Consider the following 13,266-nt stretch of genomic DNA (forward strand, 5'->3'; position numbering starts at 1 on the left):
TTTGGTGAGAGTGCACTCCCAGTCTTCATGTTAGACACCTGCCACTCTGTCAAGTGCCAGCTGATTTATCTCAGTTACCTGAAAACACAGTGTGTTACCATAAATGACTTTCCAAGTGTTGTAGTTTATGGTGAAGTTTCATTTTCTGAAGATGAATCATTTTTTCAGAGGAAAAAGAAAGTCTATAATCTTCATTTTACTGATTTTAAATATGGATCCAATGTCTTTTCCCATGTTTCTTTTGGTAGTTCTGTAGATGGACTCAGTAGGGATGCAACTTATATCAAGAGAAGACTCCATGGAGTGGTGTTCACATGTGGCACCTGCAATTACTGTGTTTGGGAGTGATATGTGGGAATCTGTTTGCAGATTTGGAGACTTTTATTCAGTGTATTGTAGGCATTAGGTCATCAAATATCATAAGGGGCCACTCCTGTGCTTTTGTGTAGCAGGCTTCCTGTTTAATAGAGATTACATTTTCTGCTGTAATGCCCCGTAGTGAAATTCATTATGAGATCCTATTGCTTTTATTTGTAGTTCTTGAAAAACTCAGGGCTCCACCCTGAACTCACACGGGTATTGAGTTAGGTGCCACCTTTGTTTGCCTGAAAGAAGGCAGCCTGTTTTTGCACCTTACTGAAAGCTCTATCCCCTCGGCATTTTGTTAGTGCTGAAGGAGACAGGGTGGGATGGGAGCAGGGGGGAGAGCCCTTTTGTACAGCCCAACTCTCTTACAGCTCGGCTGATTTTTGGAGCGTAACCATTTGGCAGAAAGTCGTCATCGCCACTCAGGTTGTGCTCAGGATGTTGAATAGCTCTGATACGGCACAAAAGCAGCAGTGGCCCCATCTTGTGCATCCCTGTCCCCTTCCATCTGTGCACTCCTACCCATGTATTCCTACCCATGCATGACTTCTGTTGGGTGGGCAGAGCTTCAGGTGCCTTAGTCCTGGAATTTCAGCCAGAGAAGCAGCAGGATAGTGCTTTAGTGGCATGTATGGCATCCAAGATATCATGGGTGAATCCTATGATGGTTGTTTTTTTTTTTTAAGTCTTTTGCATCCTGCTTTTTTAAAATTTATTTTTATTGCACCAGTTGGAGACACCTTTTGCCATGCAAGGTGTATACAGAAGCACCCTCCTTCTCCCTGCACAGATTGAGGGATTGGTGCAGCACAAGCAATGAAAATGTGGGGAGGTGCAGAAGGGGAAAGAATAAATGTTCATATGCCTAGGTGTTTTATTTACCAATCCTGTTGTTTCTGTTTATTGGAGAGATGGTGAAAAATAACTACAGAAATATTGTCTCATCTGTGTTAAAGTACTCATTGCCTGCTACAAGATTAGGCTTATTCTATCCTTGGTGTACTACCAGAAGTACACAGAGCTAGAAAAAGGGTGAAAAGATTCATGACTTTTTTTTTTTCTTTTGTCAGTTTTTCTCTTCTGGTGTGTGATGATCTCTAGTAAAAAAATAAATAAATAAATAAATCATAATTTTTTCCTTTTTATATGTGGCAAACAGGATTCTGAGCGTACATCTAGTTTTGGTCTAAAATAGTCCTCCCTAAAGTCTGCTTCATCTGTAATATATTTCTTCTCTTCACTATGCAACAGCAGCAGCATTTCAGGAGTAAGAGAGTAGAATAAATTTCAACAGAAACTAACAATGAGCTGCTGTAAGGTAAGTTCAGTGTTGTTGCTGCACTTCAGCGTGTTTGGAGAATGACAGAAACTAAGGTCTGGTAAGATGTTATTTAAGTTACATTTGTGACAGCTCACAAGACAATGAAAATATCTGCCAGTTGAGGATCTTGAGGCTCTTGATGGAATTTTACTGAAAGTCATAGTCTTGGTCAAATAGCAAATCTTCTCTGAATCAAGAAAGCAGTAGTTTCAAGTTGACAGTATGTTAATGTTTCTTTCATCTGTCATGCACAGTGGAAAAATTAGTGAATTTCAGAAAATAGACTGAAGTTTGTTTTGAAAGGGAAATAGGAAGCCTGAAGGATCTGCAGCTTGGCTCTTTGATTTCCAATGAATGTTTTCTTGGAGGAATGCTAACTCTCCATTTTCTGTCCTCTACATGAGCATAGTAGTAAAACTTTGGAGCAAGGAGTGGAAAGAATGAAAGGTTACTAGCAAGAAATTAATAGGAAAGAATAGGGGTCACTGGAAAGCTATATAAAGATGGAAAAAATGATCCTAGAGCTTGGAAGATGAGCCAGTCAGCTACACGTGACGTAAGGCAGGCTGGGGTGTGCTGAAATGTGGAGCAGGCATTTAAAGATGATGCTTTTTAAGAAGGAGGAATAATTTCCACAGTGGTGTGCGAAGGCTGAGTTTAAACGAACAGAACACACACACAGACAGAGACACACAAAAAGAAAAAAAATGACTCAGAAAACCATGTGGAGTGCAACTTAGCTATCCTTTCTTGGCTGGGTAAGTAAGGGCTGGCTTTGAAAAAGGGAACCGAAGGCTGGGAGCGGTGGTAGTGTTGTCTGTGTGCTTGCATCATGGTCTCTGTTTGAGAAATACTGGTTAGGTAAGGGATCATTTCTAGTGTATTTGTTGGATGCTGAATACAATTTGCGGGAGAGGTTTTCCACCGTGACTTACAGAGTAGGAAGTGGTAGATACTGTGAGCAATAGGATTTTGTCCAAAATCCCTTCTGTGGTAGCTATTTTGTGGGACATGTTATATATGTCTGGCCTGATTGTGGAAAATAAATTAATAACTCTAGTGGCATCAGTCTGGAATTTTTAAATGGACTTGATTTCTTGGCTGTTTACAGTTTTCTACCCATTTGTTTGCTTTTCTTTGCACATGAGAATAGCAGCATATGCTGAAGGTGGTCAAATCTTGATAATCATGATAGTTAAAGAAATAGCTCCATTTTGTTGTATAATCTGATCAGCAGTTCAGTATGTTCACCTACTGTATGCATCTGGAAAAAAAAAAAAAAAAAAAGGTTAAAGCACATATAGGATAACGTAAATTCATTACAATCTCCATGTTATTTTTGTTAACAGAGAAGAAAAGTAGTGTGCTCACTAAAATGTAAAACAACACCAGTTGAAAAAATAAATGTATCCTAAATTCCAGCAAGTAGTTGTATGCATACTCTTCTGTGAGGTTTCTCTGTTGTTTCTTTCACTGGGGAAAAAAATGTTAACACAATTCTAGCACTCTGCAAGTGACCATCTTTATTTGGAAATGTCTGCATGGCCTTCTTGCAGTATTCAGTTTCTGTGAATTCCATTTTGTGTGGCTGAGTGAATAGTTTTGCTGTTCTGTACCACATTACACGGTGCCCTTTGAAACTTCTCCTGCAAGTCCATTGTAAGCGGGTTGGGTGGTGCAAACTGCCAGGCTAGTTTTGCAGCAGCTGAGGGGCTCATGTGTTGACTGCACACCCAGTTTTCTCGTTATTCTCAACTTTTTTTTCCTTCCTGCCAGGAACAAATGCCAGCATGACTAGGATCTGAGGAAGCATCTCCGTATTCCTACCAAAAGTTCACGGGTGCAGAGGAGGGGTGCAAGGACAACAGGGACATTTTGAGCTAAAATGGATATCCCCACCGACTTGGTGCCATCCTCCATGATGTCGCAACCTGAAGTGATTGAGGTGAGGAGATCGCAGTGAAACTCTTACATCTGAACTGACTGAACCTCTTTATTTCTTCATCAAATCCTAGGTTTTTTCCAGTCTCAATTCTGAGTCATCGAGGGAATTTTCCCTGAAACACTGTATTGAAAACACTCATCATTTGCTAAGAATGTTGTTATACTTTGAGGCATTACATTGCTGTGTTATAATACTATTTGTAGAAGAAAATATATAGCATATTATGATCTTTATTGTTTCCACGTAGGTGGTCCCTGCAGTATGGTTTGATTTTACTGTGCATACAAAGAAGAAGGTCGTGTTGGGGTTCAGTTGGAATAGTGCTACAGAAAATTTCAGGTTCAGTGCTCATATCAGGAAAGCTAAGGTTTTAAGCCAAAAGCAGCAATAAAATTAATCATATACTTACAATTACTAACACACTAACCTTCCTTTCATGAATCAAAGTGTGTGTTTAAGCCTCAATATTTATAAATACCTAAACGATTTCTTCTGCTCCATGTACTGAACGCCAAGTACTTGTGCCTGCTGGGGAAGTAAATATTACAAACAGAAAAGGAGATGTTAGTACCAGTCAAGATTTCATCTCGGAAAGTATTTTCAAAATCCCGTTGACTTCACTGAGACCCAAGAGTCTGTTACAAGTTAAAGCTTTTAAGGGTATGTACATTAATGAACATTGTACTACCGTTGATTAAGGTAGATGACACTGCCAGAAAATTGGAGATCTGAAGGTTTTTTCATTTGTTTGCTTTGTGTTGTCTTTTTTGTTGTGTTTGTTTGTTTGTTTGTTTGTTTGTTTCTCTTTGCCAAAAATCGTTTGGCTCAGGAGAACTGCAGCTCTTACCAAAGAGCACAGAGCAGAACCCAAAATCTGTTTGCGGGAAACTTCTTTGTGCTCCTTTTCCTCCTGGTTTCAAATGGAGGTAGATTTTGTGCCTTCACAGCAGGTCAGGACACCTAGCAGAGATGATGTTTGCCTGTGTCCTGGGGTGCAAGGCTGCTGATGGACTCTTCTCCCTTTCTGGAGAAAAGCTTCCCCAGGCCATCTCCTTGGTGCTCTGAAAGACACTTGCACCACTGTCTCTGTGGGTTCCTGCTTTGAAGAAAGGCTTCTTTGTGTATGAGAAATGTGTGTAACTGTTTAGGGATTACTGTTCAGGATAAATGTTTTCTTGAAGGAAAAATACGGTCAGCTGTGGTGCAAGAATGAGTGGGAGAAAAGATACCACTTGTAAAGGACCTGATGTGAAAATGGCTTTCTAATATGCATGGTCGCTGTTCTGTTGTATTTACAATAAATGCACCCTTTCTCATAGTTTGCAAGGAGTTTCTGCTGAGTAAATCTTGCATGGGACTTGGATCACTAGACCAAAGACTAGAGAAAAGCAGATGATATCAGTCATTGACTGGTAACACAGATGGCTCTCCCTCCCTGTCTGGGCTTCAGAGGCTGTGCTTCCATTAGGTTTGATTTGGGAACAGAAAAGAAATGGCAACAGAAAACAGAGAAAAGACTGATATCTCAGTGTGGGTTGCAAAATATCATTCTCTCAACCTCATGTCGTAAAAACAGACTCCTGTTTCACAGATGATATCCACATGGGCAGGCTTTTGTGCATGCATGAATTCCCCACAGATTTCAGTAAACCATCCTGGATGTTATGGTTGATACAGGGCTTCAGTGTGATGTGGGGGAGTCACAGCTCCAAAGAACCAGCCTGGAATTTGTCTTTCTGAAGGTAAGGAACGGCTCTTTAACAGAAAAGGAGGCAGTGAAATGTATCTAAAGAGGATGATCACTAAGTGCAAGTACTGCAGTAAAGCAGTTTCACAGGGAAGGGGCTTGCCTTTAGCATTTGTGTTCACATTACAATGAATGTTGGTTATAGTTTAGAAAAATGTATTAATTACAATGCAGTTCTTTTCTACAGCACATTATTTTGCCTTTAAAACTGAGCAGATACCACAGTGTGCTGCAGAAGACATTTTGAGGCTAATGTTTAAAGGATATTTAAAAAAGCCTTGGAAGTAGTTTTGCATGCTTTCTGCATGAGCTAGATGACATCACATTAAAAAAAAAAGTTTCACTATTTTTTTATTTTTTTTTAAGCATTATCAGGACAGTTGTTTTCCTTTCATCTGGTCAGTGTAGTATTAGAAATAAGTATTATCTATTTTATATACCTGTGCATTTATATGTGTGTTTGTATATAGATCTCAGTAACAAATATTATTCTGTCTGTCATCAGCCCTTTAACTGCATAGGGACAAGCAGAGACCTCAGCAGTACATTTTCGCAGCCTGAAGTCCAGTCCTTGCTTAGGTTTGATCCTACAGATGCTTGTGGTGGCACCACACTGGGGAATTTTCTGCTAATTTAATTGTGATTGGTATTTTTCCTGAGATTCATTTTCTGAGTCAGGTAACAAAAAGATTTCTGAAAGTAGCTTCTTGGTACAAGGTGTGGCATTGCTATTACTTCTTTAAGTATTGGTAGTGTGTCAACATAGGAAAAGGTTCAGATGCATCTCTACAACTTTCTACTGAAGCAAAGCTGTTTTCCACAGTAGTGTCTCTTGATATCCTCCCTACATGCTGATCTCTGAAAAGCTCTGCTCCAACCTTCTTTGCCCCTCCAGCATCCTGTTACCACAGATGACGACTGGGGAATAGACTTAAGGCATCTCGGTGAAGTTTAAATGTGAAGGATAAGTAAAGTTTCAGGGTCATTTGATTATCCATAGCTGGAATCTGGAATAGGAAGTGGTTCAGTGACAACACTCCCAATGTACCAAAGAAGTCAATTAAAAGAAAAGTTGCCAGAACATGCCTTGAATTTTTTAGCTATGGGGTTTTATTGTAAGGCTGAATCTATTCATTTCAAATTAGACAAGCCATACTGTTCCTAAAGAGAGAGAAACAACAAAATAACAAAACTTTTTTCATTATTTTTAAGGTTCTCTATGTTTTTTGGCAGATGTGACAACTTCATGTTTCAGCAAAAAGATAACAGAAACCTGATTAGTCTGATAATGCAGTAAAGTAGAAAGTTAAAGCAGTCTGTAGGAAACATTTAGCATCCCAGAGGGCTTTCTTTTTCGCAAAGAGGAAGCGTAATAAGTAGTGATCTAAACAGAGCAATTTACTCTATGGAGTGATTAGTATCTTCTCTTCTTGTGAATGGCATGAGATGAACTCTTCTGTAAAAGCTTTGAAGAAGAAATTGTGTGAGCTCTACTTGCTTAATGAGCTAGGGACTTCCAACAGTGCTTCAGAAATGCTTAAAACAAGAAAACAACAAAAATTCATCATTCTCTCTTTGCTTTTGCCAGCAGTGGATCCTACCAGCCAAATACTAGAAGTAAATGAATACATTTAAATAACCGCCTTGCAGCGGTTCCAGAGAGAAACCCGGAGCATTTCCCATTATAGTGGCCTTTCATGGCTGTGTGGTTACCAGAGCCAAAAACCACTTCTTCCACTTAGTGCCATTGAATACTTCTTTATTTTCCCTTCCCTTTGTTCAAATTAGAGTGGGAGAGATTTAAGCTATCTATCCTTGGCACAGAATGGTTGTGTTTGGTATCTTTTCCCTCTTTTCAATGATGCTGGAGAACCCCTCTCCCCAGTAAAACCCAACATTTTACATCTTGGATTTGCTGCTCAAACTTCTGTAGCTGGCAAAGGCACTGAATTTTTCTTCCTTTCTAAGTGAGTAAACAGAGTACCCTCTGTATTAAAACTGACCTCTTGGGGTGATAAAGTAAATGAGGGGAAAAAAAAAAAAAAACGGTTTGTGATTAGGGGTGTAACTACCCAGGTACAGACACCACAGTGGAAACTAAACTACCAGTGTGCCTTTTTTTTTTTTTAAATGATAATAGATGAAATTATCAGGTGTTCAAAATATACTTTCTATTTGTTCAAAACAGACTGGCATTGCCTTATAAGCAGCTGTTTAGTACTGTACAGACAACCTAATGACAAGGAACCCTATCGTTGTTGTCAGAACCCTTAGAGAGAAGGATTTTTCTGTATTCTGTTAATACATTTCACAAAAGAGTGCATCAAATCAAACAAAACCAAAACTATCTGACGTATATTTCAAGAAAAAGATGTATTTGCAGTGGTAAACACAGGTCAGCCTTCTTTCCATTTTGAAATCTTAGTTTCCAGCCCACCATTAAATGTGCTCTGCTCATTAACATAATTTTGAATAGGCATTTGCTTGAAGGCTCAACTCTCCCAAGTGCTTGCTTTGCTGGTTTGCTCTGTGAGGAGTGATGAAAGGTGTGCCCTGGAAATGGAAGTAGCCCCAATAGCCTGCAGCATTTTTTCAGCATAAAAGACCAGTCTTTCAGCTGCCGGAGCCAAGAACTAATCCCCAGCTTGGCTCACAGAGCAACAAACTGGGCCTGAAGGATGCTTGTTGCATTTCTTTATGCATGGAAACACACTTGGGAGTTTTGAGGTGTGGGTTTTGTGGAGGCTTGTTTTGGTTGGTTGGTTGTGTTTTTTGTTTGTTTGTTTGTTTTATGTTTTCTTTTGTTCTGATGTTTGTTGTTTTTTTGTCAATGGTTGTTTGTTGTTATGTTCTTTTTTTTTTTTTCTTTTTTTTCTTTTTTTGGCACCCCTGGTTTCTTCCAGTGTGAAGGCTTGTAAAGCAACACAAAGAGGGGACTATGTGCAGTATCACCCTCAAAAAAGCTCTTCCCAGGGCTGGGTAGGGCTGTCCTGAGCTGCACTCAACCTGCAGAGCAGCCTGCAGGAACATGAGAGCAGGTTGGATACCTGCCACGGTGTTCAGGTGGAGGGCAAGGGTAAGGCCAGGAGGGTAGGGCAGGCAGGCCTATGGGGAGTGAGCCAGGTGGCTTATTGAAGAAGCTTGGTCTGTACCATGACACAGACATTTTTTGAAGGTGTGAGAGGCAGCATATTCTGGTAACCTGATGGAATATAAACAACTTCTTGCATTTCTCATAGTGCCAGGAGGTGTTGGGCCTATACCAGGCCTTGTCTGAGATCCCTCTGCAAGGAGGAAGAGGCAGCTGGGAGCCCAGCTTGTCATGAAAGCTCCTCCAGAAGAAAATGAAGCTCAAAGAGTTTTGCAAAAACCCATTAGGTAGTCTGTATGGGATATTCAGTCTCAGCAACCCAGAAGATATGCCCAGTCATGCCTCTCATAGTTGCAAAGTGAATTAATGTATTTTTGCAATACTTACACGTTGCAGTGGTGGCTCTTTTGAGAGGAGTTTGGAAGGCAGTGTTGGGGCAGCAAAGAAGTTGACTGGTATCAGAACAAGTCTTGGGTAATCAAAGAGCTAAAGCCAGCCTTGCAGTGGAAGGGGGAATATGACAATGTGAAATTACACCCTGATTCAGGTGGTCTTTGTTTCCTACTGTATTGGAAAATGTTAATCAGAACATGCAGGTAGAACTTGTGAGGGATGCAGCTCATTTGAAAGTGATGGGTCTGTGGAAAAGAAGCAATGATAAAAAAAAAAAAAAAAAGTCTGAATTATTTGGTAGGCTGTTGTACGGATGTCTTCAGTCTGTTTTCCACTGGGTATTTTTTTACAGTCCTTCTAGCTTTTGATTTTCTAAATCTCCTTAGGCAGAATTCTGCAGTGAAAGATATTTTCTTTGCATGTGCATGCTTCTTTCCTGTAGCAGTAGAAAATGCAAGAGTGTGGAACCAGACAGTTAGCTACCTGGAGACCTGCTGGACCAGCTCGGTGTGCTCCTGACCATTACTGCTCTTCACCAGTGAGAATTCAGTCTGTGCGTTGCATGATCCCTGATTTATCTATCCTGAAAAGTTGTAGGGTTGCATCTAGGTATTTGAGACCTACTATTTATGTTCCAGAAGAAAAGCATTTTTATCCTTTGCTGGACTTCCTGCTCTTGCCCGTTCTGTTTTTTTAGCCCATGGAAGCTATTTTTCAACTTGCTTTTGTAGTAATGGACAGTGAATAAGCACTAAGGAAGGTCAACACCCTCTTTGGTTTTATAGTCAATCTGTGGAGGTTGTAATCATAGCTTCCAACAGGATCTGTGTCACTTGTGAATTATACCTTCCAGCAGTCAAACTGCTTCTTTTTCCAGTGTTGCTGGTGGTTGGGTCTCTTTGGTACCCTGAGGGTCTAGATGTGTTAGGTTACTCTTTTTAAGTATAAACTCTTGGATAACTAAGGGATTCTCAGTCTGATTTTTGCTAGCTTGGACATTTGTTAGGTCTGAAACTCAGCAACATAGTCTACTACAAAAGCATTCTTAAGATGTTGCCACAAGGTCTATAATAAGTAATTCTTTTCTTTATCTTGTCATAGCTGAATTAAAGGAATCCCCTTGCAAAGGGATTAATTTCTCCCCTCTTTTCAGCTGTGAAAACTGAAAAATTATTCTAGTGAAATTGAGATGGCTTACTAAATCTAACATGCATGTTTTTATTTAAATCTGTCAAACAGTTACTTTGGACAGTTCTGGAAGATGCAGTTCTGCAAAGGGTATGTGAAAAGCCGTTGGATCTTGGTGATAGCATTTTATACTTTTTTTTTTACAGGCCTAAATAATTGCATAAGGTATAGTAGATACAAGGCTTGATGAATCAGCACCCTTGTCTGAACACTTTCTTGATTTTGGACTTAACATTTCGGGTAAATGATACCTATCAACTTCTATTTTTACAGTAAAACACACCATCCTTTCCCCTTTGTTTTTGAACCTCTTATTTCCTTTGCATCCCATAGTCTGAACAATAGTTTTTGCTTTTCATTAGATAGTGGAGATTTTTTGGTTGCAAATTGGATTTTTTTTTTCTCATCTGTTACAACTTTACTTCTATAAAGACCATGATTTTGCAATTGCGGCTTGAGAAATTATTTACATATTGAATCAATTATTCCTATACTTACTCTCTTATGCTTATTTTAAAGATATTCTTAATTGATACCCTTTTTGAGGATTTTGAAATTGGCAGTTTCCCCAAGTTTTTCAGCCCTAGCCTTCCTGGTATATTGGTAAATTTCAGAGTATTTAGCTAAATTCAAAGCAGTGCTATTGCTTTTCCATTCACTGCTGTACTAAATGTAGAGCTGTAAGCCACCTACTGCAGTTTTGGAGTCCTAACCTACTGTTTCCAATTCTGACTTTCCTCTGAAATATTTTCTGGACTTCCGGATAGCACTGAGAATGATAAATATTATTTTTGGGATCCAAGGGTAGCTACCTAAGAATTAAAATCTCATCCTGTATAGGATGAGTCTCCTCTGAGTCTCGCAAACTTCAAGGAGACTGCATGCAAGTTGAATGACTTCTGTAAATTTGAGGTCTCTGGCTTCTACTTGGCATTTTGTTGCATGCAGAGTTGTCATCTTTCCCAGGCTTCCTTGCCAAATAAATGGATTTTCATCTCCTCTTCGTGTTCTGGGTAAGAAAACAGCAGCATGTCAAGGTTAATTCAGTAAAGGAGAAAAGGAGAGAAACAGACTGTGTTTGGAGGGCCTAGGGTTAAAATACTTTTAAAACATTTTCTTGGATATGGAAACATTTTTGTGGCTTCCAAGTTTTAAAGGTTCTGTAAAAGTCAGACCTTAGTATGCTAAGACTGTTCATCTCTATTTCTCCCAGCAAGGAATAAATGCACACATGTCTTGGTGGGGGGTCTTTTGTTGTGTTTTTTGGGGGGAGGTGGGAGGCTAGGTGAACTAAGGAATTCTGCAAATTCTCAGAGTGCAGTGGGGTTTATATACTGATCATTTGCCATTCATGCACTAAGGTGGTAGGATCCTGAGCTCCCCTCTTACCTTACAGCTCCAGGCACCCACTGCCTTCTCCTCTCCAGTCCTTTTCCTAAGAGGAGAAGGCAGTAATGAGCAGCTCACCCAAGAATAACCCCATGGGCAAGACCTCTCCATGCCTTGGCCCAATTCCTCACCCAACTCTTTCAGCCATGCTGGAGGGGATAGGGCAGCAGCAGGATGAATCAAGCACTAATCACTGGAGAGAAAGTTGCTCTTCGTCCCAGCCTCCCCATTGCCACCCCAGTGGCATGGTCCTATACCACCACGGAAGAGGAGCTGAGGGGACACCTGTAGCAGAGCATGGCTGGAGAGGCCAATGCCAAGGTGTCATTCTCACTGCATGATGAAAAGGTGTTGGCTGTAAAACCAGAGTGAGTTTTCTTTATGAAGTCCTGGTGCTGCATTTCCCAGTCTGTGTGCACTGTTGTGCCTAGGTCTCAAGTTTTTGAGGATTTCAACCCCATATACTCAGGATTTTCATGTTCTTTGGCTTGGATATTAAATCAACCTCACATGGTTAGAGGAGGCTTTGATTTCAACCTGCTATTATTCCATTTTCCTTTATCTGTCTTGTTGGTTTGTAATTCAGATGTTTTTTTTCTGTGCAGACGTGTTCTGGAGATTTAGTTAGCATGGGTAATTTGTGGCTCAGTTTGTTTTAAACTTCTGTTGAGATACACAAAATGGATGAGGTAAATCTCAGGGCACTGCACATCTGGCTCACCCATGCAATGAAACACACTGAGTGAAACTTCAGGAAATTAAAATATAAACTTTCCTGCCCCTTTTCCTGCAGGGGCAGGAGAGGGGCTGGGTCTGCCTACTTGTGTGTGTCATTATGGTATGTTAACACTTTCAGTTCTCGGAGGTACATTTTATTTTCCTCTTGCTAAAGCCTTTGCAGCCAGACAAAAGTGTCATGGGTAAATGTGGTGCCTTGGGATCTCTGTATGTTCGTGACCCATGAGGTCAAAATCTTCCCGTGGATATCTGCTGGCATCCGAGAAAGTCCATCATCTGGAAGTCCCCTATTTGAACTTTTGTTAGTGACCTGTTCCTTATTACTGTCACTAATGGGCCCATTTATTGTGGTGTCTGAAAACTCCAGTGGTGAACACGAATCAGTTCCCAATTTAACTCTCAAGAGCAAACACCTGCATGACCGAGGCCCTGGAAAACTCTTCATTCCCCTAGGAATGAAAAGATTGCTGTTAAAGGAGGATTCCAGGTTTTGGATTAGCATGCCCTGAGCACAAAACTTCTCTCAAAATCCTTTACATGACCGGAGTCTTTTGTTCTGTATTCAAAAGAAAAGAAACTAGTAAGCCTCATTCTGTTCATCTGGGATTATTCAGGTGCTGCCCTGTTTTCAAACTTAACAAGTCTGGCTCTGTAGCACTTAGCATATTCTTATGTGTGTTGCACACATTCAGCCCTGGCTTGTCACTTTGTGAATGAGACAAATGCAATGCACTTTGTGCATATTACAATGAGCCTTGTGTTATCCTACCTTGTCTCAGGTTTCGTATGAGGAGCATGGGGAGAATATTACTAAATGAGAGGGATATTTCACGTTCTAACCCCGAATGCAAAACAAAGTCAACACAAGGGAAAAAGGAAAGCAACATCTACCACATTTTCTATTTCTGAAATTAAAATATATGTTCTGCCATGTGTAGTTTGTGTCTCACTGCAGGAACAACAGGGGAGCAAAAGTTGTTAAGTATGGGCAGCAGTCATCTACAAGAAACATTTAGATCAGTGAATACATGGGAAAAGATAGAATTTATTCAGGATCACAAACTAGATTTTGGAGTCTTGAACTCCTG

General features: G+C 40.2%; 1 protein-coding gene across 1 annotated transcript in view; it reads left to right on the plus strand.

The window, feature by feature from the left end:
• Positions 1–3,532: 3,532 nt before the first annotated feature.
• Positions 3,533–13,266, plus strand: part of LPAR1 (lysophosphatidic acid receptor 1) — a 44,900-nt gene continuing 35,166 nt past the window's right edge. The window contains exon 1 of the mRNA XM_084305551.1: positions 3,533–3,632. Within this exon, the coding sequence (XP_084161677.1) occupies positions 3,573–3,632 (60 nt within the window). The 5' untranslated portion in view covers positions 3,533–3,572. The remainder of the gene's footprint in view (positions 3,633–13,266) is intronic.

This window comes from Netta rufina (assembly GCF_964035555.1).
Source record: "Netta rufina genome assembly, chromosome: Z".
Taxonomy (NCBI): domain Eukaryota; kingdom Metazoa; phylum Chordata; class Aves; order Anseriformes; family Anatidae; genus Netta; species Netta rufina.